General features: G+C 32.6%; 1 protein-coding gene across 7 annotated transcripts in view; it reads left to right on the top strand.

Moving 5' to 3' along the window:
- Positions 1-14,965, top strand: part of LOC134532829 (zinc finger RNA-binding protein) — a 91,459-nt gene that overhangs the window by 37,236 nt on the left and 39,258 nt on the right. For 3 of the 7 annotated variants that reach the window (XM_063369748.1, XM_063369757.1, XM_063369809.1), the window contains exon 4: positions 12,892-13,110. The exons of 2 other annotated variants lie outside the window; for them this stretch is intronic. In XM_063369748.1, coding sequence (XP_063225818.1) covers positions 12,892-13,110 — 219 coding nt within the window. The remainder of the gene's footprint in view (positions 1-12,891; positions 13,111-14,965) is intronic. 2 more of the 7 variants (XM_063369768.1, XM_063369779.1) reach the window with 1 other exon arrangement.

Raw genomic sequence — 14,965 nt, forward strand, 5'->3', positions numbered from 1 at the left:
GCGATGTTAGTAACTAAACTAGAAAAGATGCCATGTTGTAAACGGAAAACGAAAAGGAAAGTACTCTATACCTTATTAATATTAGTCGTCGGAAGTGTACATACGTAGAAGTTTAAACAGTCTATGGAAAAAAGTTCTGATATTTTCCATTTTCACGCATGTGTGTCTTAACCTCAATTTTGAGTGTGAGTTGTTTTGTAATATGACTGCGAAACGTAAACGCAACGACCTTACATTGCAAGTTAAAGTTAAAATTATCGAAGTAGACAATGGAGAGAGAATGAAAACTGAAATTGCGAGAGAATTTAACATCCCGCAATCATCGTCTTCAATACTAAAAAATCATGAAAAGATTGAATCGGTTTTTGCGAGTTCGTGCAAATTATCAACAAGAATGGGAAGCTACCTTGGCTGTGTTCCAACTCACGTACTCGCTCTCGGAAGTGAAGTCACGAGAGTGTTGTTCCATATAGTCGAGTGCGAGCACGAGAACGAGTGCGCATATCGAGTGCGTTTGAATGCATGCTCGTTGCGTACCTACTCTCGTAACCATTGTTTGTTTACGTTTACGTCTGGACTATTGATCTAAAACAATGGCAAATGCACAATGCACGTTTCCTTGTAAGTACCTGTTCGTAATTAAACATGCGATGTCTTCATGTGATCTGTAAGACGTGGAACAAATATGCAACAAAGATTAACAAGTATGATACCGGTAATAGCACGGAAATTGACCCGGAGGTACAGGTTAGGATAGTTAATTTTAACATGATGAAACATAAACATATACATACATGCATTTAGGTGATGGATAAACCAACGTACATGTCTTAATGAAGCTGTTAGCATTGTACATGGTTGTAGAAAACCTCATACACATGGGTGTGTTTACTTTGTAGTATGGTTGTGTTCCAAATGGCGAGCACGCATGGAGCATGCACTTTGCAGGCAAGGGTGTGAGTATGAGCACGAGTGCAAGTGCGAGTGCGGATTATTTGGAACACAGCCCTTGTTGCAGTGGTTTGAAGAAATGTGTGCAGCAAACTTGCCTATTTCTGGACCTATGATTCAGAAGGAGGCAGACTACCTAGCATTGAGGTTAGGAATTTCAGACTTCAAGTTCAGCAATGGTTGGCTACAACGGTTTAAGGATCGCAACAATCTTGTTGGCAAAACTATGTGTAGGGAGTCTGCAGCAGTAGATATGACCAAAGTTAAATGTGGTAAACAATGCCTATAAAAAAAATAGTGCAAACCAGAATTGATGCTTTTTTTAAACCAAATGTTTGAATAGAAAATGTGTCATGAATGCAAGTTTATTGAAGTTTGTATTATGATTTATTCTGTAAGTGTTGCATTGTGTTTGTTTTCTTCAGTGTTTACATATTGTTATGCATGTAGTGTAGCCAGCTTATACTACCAACAGTGTATATAATTTTCTTTATAATTGTAAATATAGGCAATTAAAGTTCAATCAATTTTTATGTCATGATAACCCAATAGTTTGGTTAATACAAACTCTCGTTATTACAAAGTGCTAAAATTATGGTCCCTTCAGGTTTGTAATAATGAGGTTTGACTGTATGTAGTTTAAAATTTCACTATGCAAATTGAATGATTGGATAGTCAACGTAGCTGCTTTGGCATTGAATTCTATTGGCGGGTGCAGAAACTACGTGTGATACAGGTTCAGAAATGTGCGTGTATATTTATCACGTTCTGCATTATTTTAGAGAATTTTATAGTGGTGCACAGATATGACATTTACCGATTACCGATTCGATTACCGATTATGAGAGCAATAATCGGCAGATACCGATTCAGTTACCGATTATAATGAAGAAATTTTTTTAAGTGTAATAATGCACACAAAATTTTTTATTCCCAGGGCCATTCCATTGTCACGTACGGGACATTTGTAAAAATTTTCATACCGATAATTCTATAAAAAATTATATTATAAGGGGTATATTCATGTGTTTTCTTGGTTTCTACAGAAGTTACACATTTAGTGTAAATTTTCAGCTTAAGACATGATAAGAAATACCTTTGTTAACAACATATTGCTGTCAAATGTAACCGTCACGTATGGGACACATATAGTCAACCATTAGTTTCAAGAGGACACGTTTTACTGAAACTTTAGCCCGAATTCTAGCATGATATTCTTGTATTATTTTTTGTGAGAACTTATAAGAATAAGAAAAACAGACATCAATAAATGCATGAAAAAACTCCAATAATGAATCAGAAACAATTTTTTTTTCTGTTTGTCACGTACGGGACAATGCTGTCACGTATGGGACATTTACATTAGTAAGATTGTGCTGAATAAATTTTTCAGTAGAATATTAAATTAAGTTGTACTTTCTAGGCTTCTGGGTTGTAGCCGCGTCAAAATCAAAGTGTTCATCGACGTTTCAGTCGACGTTACAGTCGCCATCATCAGGGAGCAGATTAATTGAATTAATCTCTCCCTGATGATTGTGACTGTGACGTCGACCGAAACGTCGGTGAAAACTTTGATTTTGACGCGGCTACAACCTAGAAGCCTAGAAAGTACGGACAACGGCCGCGAAAGCCTGCGCTGTTTATTGAAATAAGTTGTGTTGAAAAAAAATTAAATTTACACAACCTGACTCATAGAGATATGTTAAGCGAAATTGATTAAATGTAACTAAATAAAATGATAGAGTAGTTCTACCTGCCTATATCCTAACTAAAAAAAAAAATTAATAACAAAACTGTTACTCTGTATGGTCATAAAGATCACTTTAAATGTCAATAAATTTAAACATTCCTCTGTTGTTCACCACTACTGGAGGAGAAATCTCTCTTGCTACATCTTCTTTTAAATAACAAATGCAGTCTGGTTGTCGAGGCCACTTGAAGTGATGTGGGGGACCTGTAGGGACCATCACTGACACCTGCACTTGATCTCCGCTTGCATCCACCACTTCTCCAGGGTACTCTTTTCCTTCGTAGCATACGACTACCCATTTTCCAGGGAAGTTGAATAGATTCCCTTTCGGATTGGAGAGTGCAATTTTTGTAGACAGTGCATTGTTTTTTGCATAGAACCCTGACGAAGTGCTACATGTAATAATGTGGAATTCCTTGATTCCTGGGATCGAAGGGACATTTCTCCAAGGATTTTGGGATAAAATTTCATTCCTAATGTGGTCCTCTTCTATATACCATAAATGGCTTTTGGTATCAAGTTGTGCAGCTACTTCTGCAAAATCCTTAGCTGACTGTATTGTGCATCCCTCCCCTTGCGTCATCATTTTCATTCTTACTAAGCGTTTAATATTGCCACCAACACCATCTACTACACCTTTACCATGAGATGTCGCAAAGTATTTCCAGGTAAATGTTCTGTTGTGTTTCTGGTTCAATATTTCCAATGTTTTCACCATGAATTTATTTTTAAACTCTGAAGAGGGCCCATCACTCCAAATTATTTCTTCAGAAATTGCAGAATTTTCTTTAAGTATTTCTGTGTAAAAGAAATCCAAGAACACAAAGACTGTGTCCTTATCCTTATTTTTTGTGTCTGAACAAAGTATATAAGTTTTGCAATTTCCATTACAAAAAACAGCAGCAGTGAATAAAACAACACTAGCACGAGACCACAAAGCACTTTGTATTTCATTTTGATACTCACAACTGAAAGACATTGCGAAATCAACCTCCAGAACACGCTTTGTACCATTTGCTTTGTCCTTCTCAAACTCATCATGTTGTATTCTTTTGGTGTTTACATGGAGCATCATTTTAGGCATATCTGCTATCAATTTTTCATATATATATATCACCTAAACAGTCTTCTTTTATAACTAACTTAATTTTGTTTTCATCATTTTTCTTCCATTCTTTCCAAGTGGTTTTAGAATCTGGTTCTCTTGGGACTACCATTCGTTTCCCATTACTACAAACTTCACAGAGGTTCTGCCAACACAAAGAGTTCAAGCTATCATTGCACAACAGATTTTTCCAAAATTCATTGTTGTATGTATGTTTTAAGGCCTTAAGTTTTAAAATGAAGTTCTCGTGTATTCTGCATTTACACTGCTCTGCAGGAGTCTCTTTAAGTAACAAAACATTTTTTGGCCTTAGACTACAAAATTTAGAGTAACCAATTTTATAATCTGGATTTTCTTCTTTGAATATATAAAATGCTTCATGCAGAAACATAGTCATAAAGTGCTTTTGTAATTTAACTTTTTTTCTATTTTCCCACACAGTTAATACATCTTTCATCCCTGGGCATGTGTATACTATATCTGGACGATAGAAAAAATTTATAACAGAAGTCTCTTCTTTACAACTGTTTCTAGTTCCAGCAATACTTTCTTCCATTGTCGTAGTCAGTTGAAGACCAATGCGTTTAGCAAGACCTGTCACAACAGCTTTTTGTTTTCGTGGTGAGTTTGGTAAGGCCCTTGCAGTCTTCCAAACTGCTTTTGATAATGTCTGCTTGCAATTGTAAGGTGTGCCAGAGGAAGACATATCAGAACTGTTTGCTTTTGCTGCATTTTTAGCATTTTTCTTTGCTCTCTGAAGTCTTTTCCTATTTCTTTCATAAATTTTTTGGGCAGCCTTGTCTTTCACTGTCATTTTCTTTTTCTTATTCTTTCTCAGTTCCTTAATCCGTTTCCTTTCCTTCTCAAGATAACCATCTGGATCTGCAGTCTTTTGTTTTTCCCTCATTTTTTTCATCCGAGAAGCACTTGTTGTCTTCTTAGATTCCATATTTGTCACTGAAAACCAATTAAATTGATTACTAAAAGTAAAACATTGAAATAATAAATTTATGTAACACATAATATGTTATTTTAGATAGGTGAATATTCTACATATTTTGGGTAAAACATTATATTTTTCATATGTCCCGTAGGTGACGTCACGTACGGGACATGATTGTATCTCAAAATTTTTATTGTTTTTAATGCAATTAAAACATATAAAAATTAGGTTAGCTACCTGCATTCTAATACAGTTTGAATTTATATAAGTAAGATATAATAACAATTTGTTCCTGATGAAACATGAAACATAACCTAAATTTGTCACGTACGGGACATCTTCAACACTCACAATTGAATAATTAATTTAGTAGCAATAAAATGTTATTAAATTATTTTTTTGCAAGAAATATGTTTGTGCATAACCTATATTTTGAACTTAAATATAAATATACATTCATTTATGTGACATGTACTTACCAAAGAACCTGAAAGTAGCCTCTCTATGAGCAAAATAGAAACAGTTGAATAGCAGCCACATTAGAATCAATAAAACAGCTGTTCAATGTTAAATGAGTCAAAATTCAACATTGTCTGTCAAAGACCATAACTTTAAAATCTTTTACGTAATGTTTTCTCAACCAGAAAAAAAAACATTTAAATTAATAAAACTTCCTAATTTTCATGGAATGGCCCCCCATGTGAATTTAATAACAAGATTAGGTAAAATCGAGAATACAGTTATAATAACAGTATAAAAATATATAAAATACACTATTAAGTCATTGCAAAGTGTAAATTAAATTAACTTCTATTTATATTTGTTATTGTAAACAACTTGAACTACAGTCTAATAATTGTAATTTACAATGGGTAAGTTTTTGTTGCGGAAAACTAGCATTATTATTGACTATCACATAAGGTTGCATCAAGAAATTACCGTTTAACAATGTAAACATGCCGCTTTATTTTGTTCACTTGAGTTTATAGAAAAATGTTTCCAAACTTCACTTTTTTTCTCCCTACTCGCCATCTCACTATAATTATATAAAAATGACTAAAAACCTATACTAGCACATGTGATTTTATTTATGTTGACTGAATATATAAAATTATAAATACTTTTTCACTTTTCACGTCATACAAATAACAAACGGATAATGTTACCAAAGACGCCCATAACGAGTTTGTAAAACACAGTGATAAAAACTAGAAGGTATCGGGACCACGATTTTGAACCGCTACTATGACTCGAAAAGATTGATTGTCATAGAATCCACTGCAACTGTTTGTGGTATTTTGATTGCGTGCCATATATTTTACGTCTCTGGCTATAGGTAATGTACAAGGCCACTAAACAAAAGACGAAACGTAAATAAACGTGTAGGAAAAATGTCTTTTTTATTGTTCGATGCAATGAGATTTATTAAACTTAACGAAATATCTGTAATTATGATATGACTGAGTTAGACGAATTTTGTTATATATACAAATATTACTGTATTTCATCCTAAAATGTGTAACAAAATATTACACGGTAAAAACCTACTTAATTACGCCGGGACGTATATAATCGGCAAAGTAATCGTTAAGATAATCGCCGATTACGATTCATCGGTATCCGCATCGGTGCACCACTAGAATTTTACATTAAATTTCTTGTCTGAGGTCTTAGTTTTTTTATCATAAGTGTATTTGCAACATTAGAGTTCATGAATTTGCTCATTACTGAGGTTAGATGTGACACATCACTGGCGAGTACTAAAATATCCACTCACATTTTTTTTACTTTAGGTTTTTTTCAATTTTATTCAAGAATTTTAGTGTCTGTTGCACTAGAATTATAAGACTTGATACTCAAGAAATTTCTGGGTATTTATTTTTGTTAAAGACCAAACAAACAAAGAAACAAAAATAATTTATCAACTAAGTACAATGTGCAGAAACTAACAAAATCTTAAATATATAAACAGTTTTTGGTAATTTAAAATTTCAAAGAATATTAGAATTTTGAACTCTTTTGCTTACTTGATAAACGTGTTTGTATGCTGACAGTGCTTCTTATGCAATCATTATAACATGTAAGTTTTTATAACAATGATTAAGTTTACTATGCAGATTACTTGTTTTCGTAAAAGTGAGATCAGATTTGCGTTCTCTTGAACAAATTTAGTTATTAGAGATGATGGAATAATAGCATATGTTTCAAAAGTGTTGGAAGATGCGTCACTGTTTTGATATGTTTCTCAGTATTTTCCTTAGCTGATACTATACTAGTACAGTATTTTAAATGTAGCTAACATAACACTTACGAAAAGTTAAGTCTTAAATTACAGTGTCCTTGGATGGGTCCTAACTGATATTGAGCTTGTAGTTGCTTGGATTCTGGTCTGGGTTGTAGCCACGTCAAAGGCAAATATATCAGTCATTTTGGCTAAAACCCAGAAGCCAAGCAACTCATGGGCATGAAAGCTTGCAATCTTTATTTATTGAACCCATTTTTCCATGGGCGAGTTTGGCACAGGGCACATTTTGGTCTCTTTAAGTGCTCAGTTCTATATGTGACAAGAAAAATGTTATGTTTCCATCAATAATGTTAGTATTATATTATTGAATGATGATAGGTGTGCGGTCTGTATTTGATTTTTATTATAATAATTAAAATAGATAATTTTTTGTAGTTTCCATTCTTGAAAAGCGAAGTAACATATTCTGAATTTCCAATTTAGCATCTAAATTGACCAATTACACGATTAAGTTATGGCTGAAGCCTAAATAGTTCCAAGTATTTGAATGTTAATGATTTTCTAGAGTAGCGACTATTCCTTTCAAGAAATATTAAAATTGTATGTTTTACAACTAATTTCATAATTCTGAAGGCGATCCTTTTTTTTTTTTCAAACAAATATAAAATTTCCTAAATACTTACCCCTCCCACACTTTCTGACATGATTTTGAATCATTCTTTTGAAGGGCATTGTGATACGTCAAGTACAGTGAAACCTTGCAAATATGAGTCCTTCGAAGTTAGAACAGTGTTGTAATGTAGTCAGGTTGATTACATCAATCATGCTAAATTTATCTCAAAACAAGGGGATAAAAACCAAATGTTCACACAGTAAACACACAGACTGCAAAGTGAGAAGAGAGTGCATGGCTACGTCGAGACTGGATCACTAACAGGTAGCAGACGAGTGAGTGGCTGCATTTAGTAGCAGCCACTAGGTGGGAAGAGGAAGAAAATGAGTTGGATTCTGGTGAAAAACAACATACGGTCTTGATTGAGAGCATTTTATTTATATAGATAGTGAGAAAATTTTTAATTTATATTTACAGGACTGATAAATATGAGTGTAGCCAGAAAATCACAATTTTTATATCAAATCTGATTCTAACCAAACTAAATAATAGATAATATAATTATTTCTTAATTCTGAAATAATTAACATAAGAGATTCACTAGTTTATTACTTTGAAACTAATCATTCAAGTTTCCTAATGCAACACAAATTGAATAGAAATTGTCTGATTTTTTACTGAATATAACTGATGTATGTACGTTTTCAACAAAACAAAGGTAATTGCCAAAACTGTCAAATCAAAAGAAATTATACATTATTCCATAAATTACGTAAAAATCAACAAATATATTGCACAAAAATCTACAAATTTCTGTAATGTTGCAGTTGGTTAACATTTTTCATGATTGATGCTTAATGTTAAACCTGATTAAAAAGAAATTATGGTAATACATTGTTTAAAATAGTCCAAGAAAAATATTGCTCTTTAAAGTAACTGGACAAAATATTTAAATATTTAATAAAAAGTACAAATAACTTCAAAACAAAGTCTAATCAGTGAGCAATAAAAAATATTCTTAATCAACAGATATTCCTCTGATTGTAATAGGTAATAACAAAGAAACACAAATTATAATGCCTAGAGAAACAGTGAATGTACAAAATTTAAAACGATAGTTTAATGAAACCAATTGTAACTTGACATAAATACAGAAACAAAATTACAACATATGCCTATATACCATGGTCCTTGTGCATTACCGGCCATAAACGTAATTATATTCCTTCTAGCAATATCAGGCTTTCCAAGCAACAACCTGCTTGGTGAATGAGTTGTCAAATTCAACTTGTTCCAATGACTTGTAGATGTAACTTCTGTGGAGAATCGTAGTGCAGCAGCGACTTCTCCAGCTGGTGACGTCCTCGTCTAGGATTGGTGGATGTAGACACTCGGAAGTGTGTTGCAGTCCAAGTGTATGATCACGTAAAAAATACTATCTTCTATAAGACACTGAAACTTAATCGAACACAGTGTAATCAATATTACAGTTCTTGCTGTCAATGCTCTTGTAGTGAGGACTCATGTTTATACACCTAAACAATGGAAGTTTTTTCTTTAAAGGTGTTATTTTTTTACAAAATTCACAACAAAAAAACAAAGTTAATTTATTATATCAGCACTTATTTTTGATGGCTCAGAATTTAAGGAAATAAATTCATAACCTTTTGCTTATAAATAACTTCATAGAAGTTCTATTTTGAAAATATCTTGTTGCATTTACTACTTAAGGTGCAGGAAAATCCTAACGATGTTAAATGTAGTAATCAACAGCCAGAATAGTAAGCACTTGAACACAGGCTTTTTTTTATCAGTATTTACAAGAGCTTTTCTGGTTACACTTTCATTAGTATAAGTGATTTACACTTCTTATTTTTAAACAAAATGGGCAGATATTAATAATAAAAATGTAAGAGTAAAGAATGTGGTGATAGATGTCAGCCTGAGCGAGTGAACGAAGAAGGGGAGGAAGTGGCCTTCGCTGACATTCTTTCACACCTGTGCCAGGTTATCAGGTGTCAAAGTGGCATAAGTAATGCAGTGTAGCCTGTGAGTAGTTTTTCAACTAAGCTCTTCCTGTAGTTGACAGCAGTTGAAATGGGTAGCATTACAGTGGTAGAGGTATTGTCAGTAAAATTTAAACTGTTAAAAGATATGAAAAATTTAGTAGAGACCTTTTATGTCCGTAATTAAATTTTCAACAAGTTTTATTCAATGCAATTTTTTCTACAATACACTATAATTTTTTTTAGGATGTTTTGCAATGTGTCTGGAGAACACAAATGAGAGCTTTATTTTGTAGGAATTTGTGTAAAATATATGAATAAAAAAAATAGAAAAATCACATTTTAACAAACAAGAATCAGATTTTTTTTATTGCAAGGGTGAAATCTTAGGGTCTTTATCATTGGTCCATGATTTAAGCTAGTGTAATAAGTTTTGATTTTGAATAATTGGTGTATTTTAAATATAAAATAAAAAGCCTTTTCTTATGAAATCAATCTAATTCTTCATAGAATAGATTAAGCATGAATTCAGCCAGATTTACTTCATGTAGCAAAAAAAAATTCAGAAAATACCAACTACGGTTATCCAAATTGATGTATAAATCTGTGCACAGACTGAGTGATAGTCATAATAATATTTGGAAGTTATTGTATTGCTGAAAACATTCAGAATGTGTACCTACTATTTTATTTAATGTTTTTAGTAAATGTCAGCCAAATGTAGGCCTAGTAATTATGATTTAAGTTATGTAATAGTTCTTCCGAAAGGTTATCTCTGTTATCCAGGGGTGTAAATATAGTTTATTTTGATGCACAAACAAATTAAATGTCACTAAAAACCACATGGAACTAAACACTAAATCACATTAATGTATCATATTGGAATATTTTTTTGACAGATGCTACAATGAAGGTTGAGTCTGTGGCAGCTGAATATTGTGAAGCAATAAACAAAAAACATATTGGCCTATGCATTTAGCACAACTTCTTTAGGTAGCTGTATGTATCAAAATTTTTGTTTACTTTATAATGAACTATTGAATCGTGAAAAGTTTAAATTCCATTGCAACAAAACAAATGTTAAATGCCACCTACAGTGAAACTGACTGTAGCTACATGAGGCCCAGCAATTTGGAGAGATTGTAATGTTAGTCTTGATATGGATGTTACCTGTATTCCGGAGATGTCTTTAAATTATTTATGTTACATTTACCAAGAAAATTCAATATCGCTAAACTACATAAAAATAAAACTGAGAAAACAAAAGAACAAAAAAAATTGGTGAATAATGTCCTAAATATGTTCTAAATACGTTTTCATATGTACAACTGCCATGATGTACAGATGTAAGTAGTTTATTAATTATTTTTATGTATAATGTCTTTTCTTTGGCATAATATTAACAATATTATAACATGCACAGTGCCACCTGCAGATAATTTGTTTTATGTAAATGGGCATTTGCTCCGTATGTTAGATTTTTATGCCCAGAATTATAGATGCGATCCCTATCTAGGGGCAACCCTTCTGCTGCGGAAAAGAACAGTATTTACTGTTTTGAACAGTTGGTTAGGTAATGTTAGTGATACTCTGAAATCATGTTAGAGGATTGTGTAATTAGTTAACATTAAAAATACGTTGAAATTTTTTAAATTATTGTTTTAAGTTAACTTGGCACCTTTTACATCAGTAATTTGTAACCAGCTATTCCAATGATTTTACTTAATTGTTAATGTATTGAATGAACCATTCATTTTAATTGTACATACTTAAATCATTTGATTATCACAATGCTATTACACCATTGTGAATTCATGGAGATTGCATTCAGCCTTGATATGTGGGGACTAATTCACCTTCCTTGATAGATAACAAAATCCTAAATCATTAAGTAGTTGGTATTGTTTCGAACACATATTGAAACAAACGGTTACAGATTTATGTGAAACATGCAGCGGGATGTGAATTGTTTAACATTTAATTGTGCCAAACTGACATTATTTGCATTCCAAACTTTAGAATTAACCTTAACCTTAATCCACAGATGCTTTCAATAACAATGTAAACATAGTTTAAAGGATGTTACATGTGTAAGAAGACATGGAACATGTTGCACAAAACATAGAGCTTAATTGAATGACACCCCATGTTTTTCAACCTCATCTCTCTGCAACGATCAAAATGTTTTATCAGAAGAGAGTATGGTTTTCCTGTGTTCACACAAGTGTGTGATAGTCTTAGACCATAGCTTATTTTATTATTATTGGCCTGATCGTGAAAATGGCAGTGTCGTGGAAATTCATTGGATAGTTATAGCATTTTGTTGCCAGTAAACAGCATTTATTCGCTGATATTTTGTTAAACAATTATCCATCATCTTCGTTATAATCCTATCAGGTTTTCAAAATGATTTTTTTCCAATATGTACTGAAATTTTGTTTCTAATATTAGAATTACACTGTAAAAACTGTTTGCGTTTAATATTTTGATTTAGAACTTTATAGTTACTAAACATTGTTGTGAAGTAAAAAGTCTTTTGAAGTTGGCAACTTTTCAGTTCATTTATATTTGTGTGTCGTTATGGGTTGTGTGTAATGTTTGTCTAGTATTAATACATTATATTTGTCCAGTTATCTACATTATTTTAATATACTAATATTTTTTTATCAATGGAAATCAATATTCGGTGTCTTTTGTGGGTGTGTGTGCATTGTTTTTTTGCAGTTGCTTTTAGAAGAATTATTGTATTATAATTTATATATGGATTGATCTTAGCGACAGATAAGATGAAGTGTATATTTATACAATGCATTTAGTCATTAAGCGTGTTTTTTTTTGTGGTACATCAGAGAATCAATTCTGGAAGCAACTATGTTTTTAATCAAGGTGTTTTAATGTGCATGCACTTTACATGTTAAAAATTCTGACGGGACTCCATAGTTTATATTTTTGCTCTATGTATGTTTGTGGATAAGTTATTTTAAGCTAAAAGAATGTTTTATCCTAAACTTAATTGCTGGAGTGGTCTTTTTTTTTTTTTTTTTAGTTAAAGCTTGGGAAACCCTGGACTAATTTATTTGCATTTGTAATGTTTTTTAAAAGTAAAAGTGTTTTTGATGTGTAAAGCAAGTTTTGTTGGGTTGCTAGCACAACAGTATTGAAAGAGTGTATGTATGCATGTCGGTTGTTTTTGTGCATGTCTGCTTGCTAACAGGACCTGTGGGGCCGATAAGTGCTCTAGCTGTACCAGTTTTCACTACTATAAGCCCTGTCTTTAGGCTCTGGTTATCCTTACTCTGCCCCTGCTCCCACTGCAGCTTCGAAGCCGGCCTTCAGCACAACAAGCACATATACGGCCACCACAAGGCAGGTTACACCTGCCGCTCCCAAAGTGGCATCTTACAGCACTGCTTACACCACCCAGGGAACGCAGCAGGGCACCAGCTACACCACCGGCTATTCGCCTGCCACCGTTCAGACCACCAATACCACCAAGGGTAATACATTATAGTCTCTGTCTTGTCTAGTCTATAGGGGAGTCCCGTTAGAAACTACTTGGTGTATTGGTTGCTTCCATTATTGTGACTTGTTGTTTGCACTCTGAAAATTGTTGGGTCCAGGATTTGTTTAGGTGTCGTGAGCATCGTGTGAAAACTTGAAACGACGTTGAATTATTTCTGTGTACGTTGCTTGCACACCGAATGATTTATTTTCATTTTAACAGTTCAAAATTTATTTTCGGCAGGAAAATTTATTATTTTTAATGCGGCATAAATATTATATTTACCGGAATAATCTGCGTACATTTTTTTTTGTAAAATGTGTGTATTGAAAAAGCATGGTGCGTGGCTTATTTTAAACTTGGCAACGTTATGTGGCAACGCTGCGTAGCTCAAGGTCCGTCAAGCTCCAAGGTTGACTAACCTGCTGTTGCTGAATGAACGACGGACATCTTGTACGGGGTTGAGAAGTGGTTTTTTTTTGTTCGAAAGACGTTATGTTATGACCGAAAGTTTGCAGTTAAAAACATTTACAGTTGCTGAAAAGCCTTAAAATGATTAAAAATAATGGGAAACGGAAAATTAGAAATTAATATTTAAGACTGTGTTGAAAAAAATTATTTTGGTTCTATTGAGTCATGGTGGAATTGCAATAAAAAATTTTATTTGAAAGGCGACAATGTTACTTTTGCTTCTTCAGCAGTTTTCTGAATTATTTTGTTTCTAATCTTTATAATGTAGCCTTGATTTTGGTTATTTTTGACCGATATATTAATGCTACTTTATTGCATTAAACAAAATGGCTGCTGTTGGTAGCCATTTTACATTCATAACTTGTTTCTTCACATTGTAAACATGTTATTTAATAGTTATGCCATAAATAAATTAAAGATCTGTATTTACATAAAGATTTTTGATGTAAATATTAATATATTTAATATTTGTGGCAAAAATTGTTGAAAAAATTAACTTAAGTTGTCAACAACAGTACTGAGAATGTTATTATTTTTACAGAAAACCCTAAAAGGTTTTTATTTTTAGATAATTACGTCCAGGATAAACTTTTACCCAAAACCTGAAATATGGTTCCTTTTTTTTCTTCGAAATTTGGCAGTGGCTTATTCTAAAGAATTTTTTTTTTGTTATTGTCTAACTATTCGGGATGCAAGGCTTATTCGAGGGTGCAGCTTATTTGGGTAAATATCATTGCTTACATAAAAAAAATTTTGTCTATTTGAAATGCACTTATTTGTGTGAATATATTTCACATCAAAATTATCACATCACACGGACAATCAAATATTACGTAAATGCGTGAACTCTCGTCAGATTTAAGTCTTCTATTAAGTACTTCTCAGTGCTTAATGGGTGGAATGTGCATAGTATTTCTTTTCAAGTCATTTATATTAGGGTTTTCTTAAGACAGTATGAGGTTATTTATTATTTGCATTAAAAAAGAACATTAACTACATGTAGCCTTCATTTGTTAACTTTTGTACTTAGTATTAAAATTAGGTAATTGGGGTATTACAAATTAAGGCCCTATAATTTGCAAAATAATATTAATATTGTGTTCCGTGTATTAGAACTTTACTAAATAAACTTTTGAAAATCATCCATGTCCATTAACATACAAATGGCCCAGTCTTGCATTCATATAACAAGTAGATTCAAATCTTTGTTTTATTGGCTGGAGTGAGATACCATTATTATTTCAATATCACAGCCTATCCTTGAAACTGCCAACTTTTTTTTATTTTTCCATTGTGATTCAGGTGTTTCGCGATTTAGATGTTCATAATTAACGTTGGCAGTTCCTCACCAACCATAACCATCAGTAGGGGCATGCAGA

The sequence above is a fragment of the Bacillus rossius genome, chromosome 1, assembly GCF_032445375.1.
Source record: "Bacillus rossius redtenbacheri isolate Brsri chromosome 1, Brsri_v3, whole genome shotgun sequence".
Lineage (NCBI taxonomy): Eukaryota > Metazoa > Arthropoda > Insecta > Phasmatodea > Bacillidae > Bacillus > Bacillus rossius.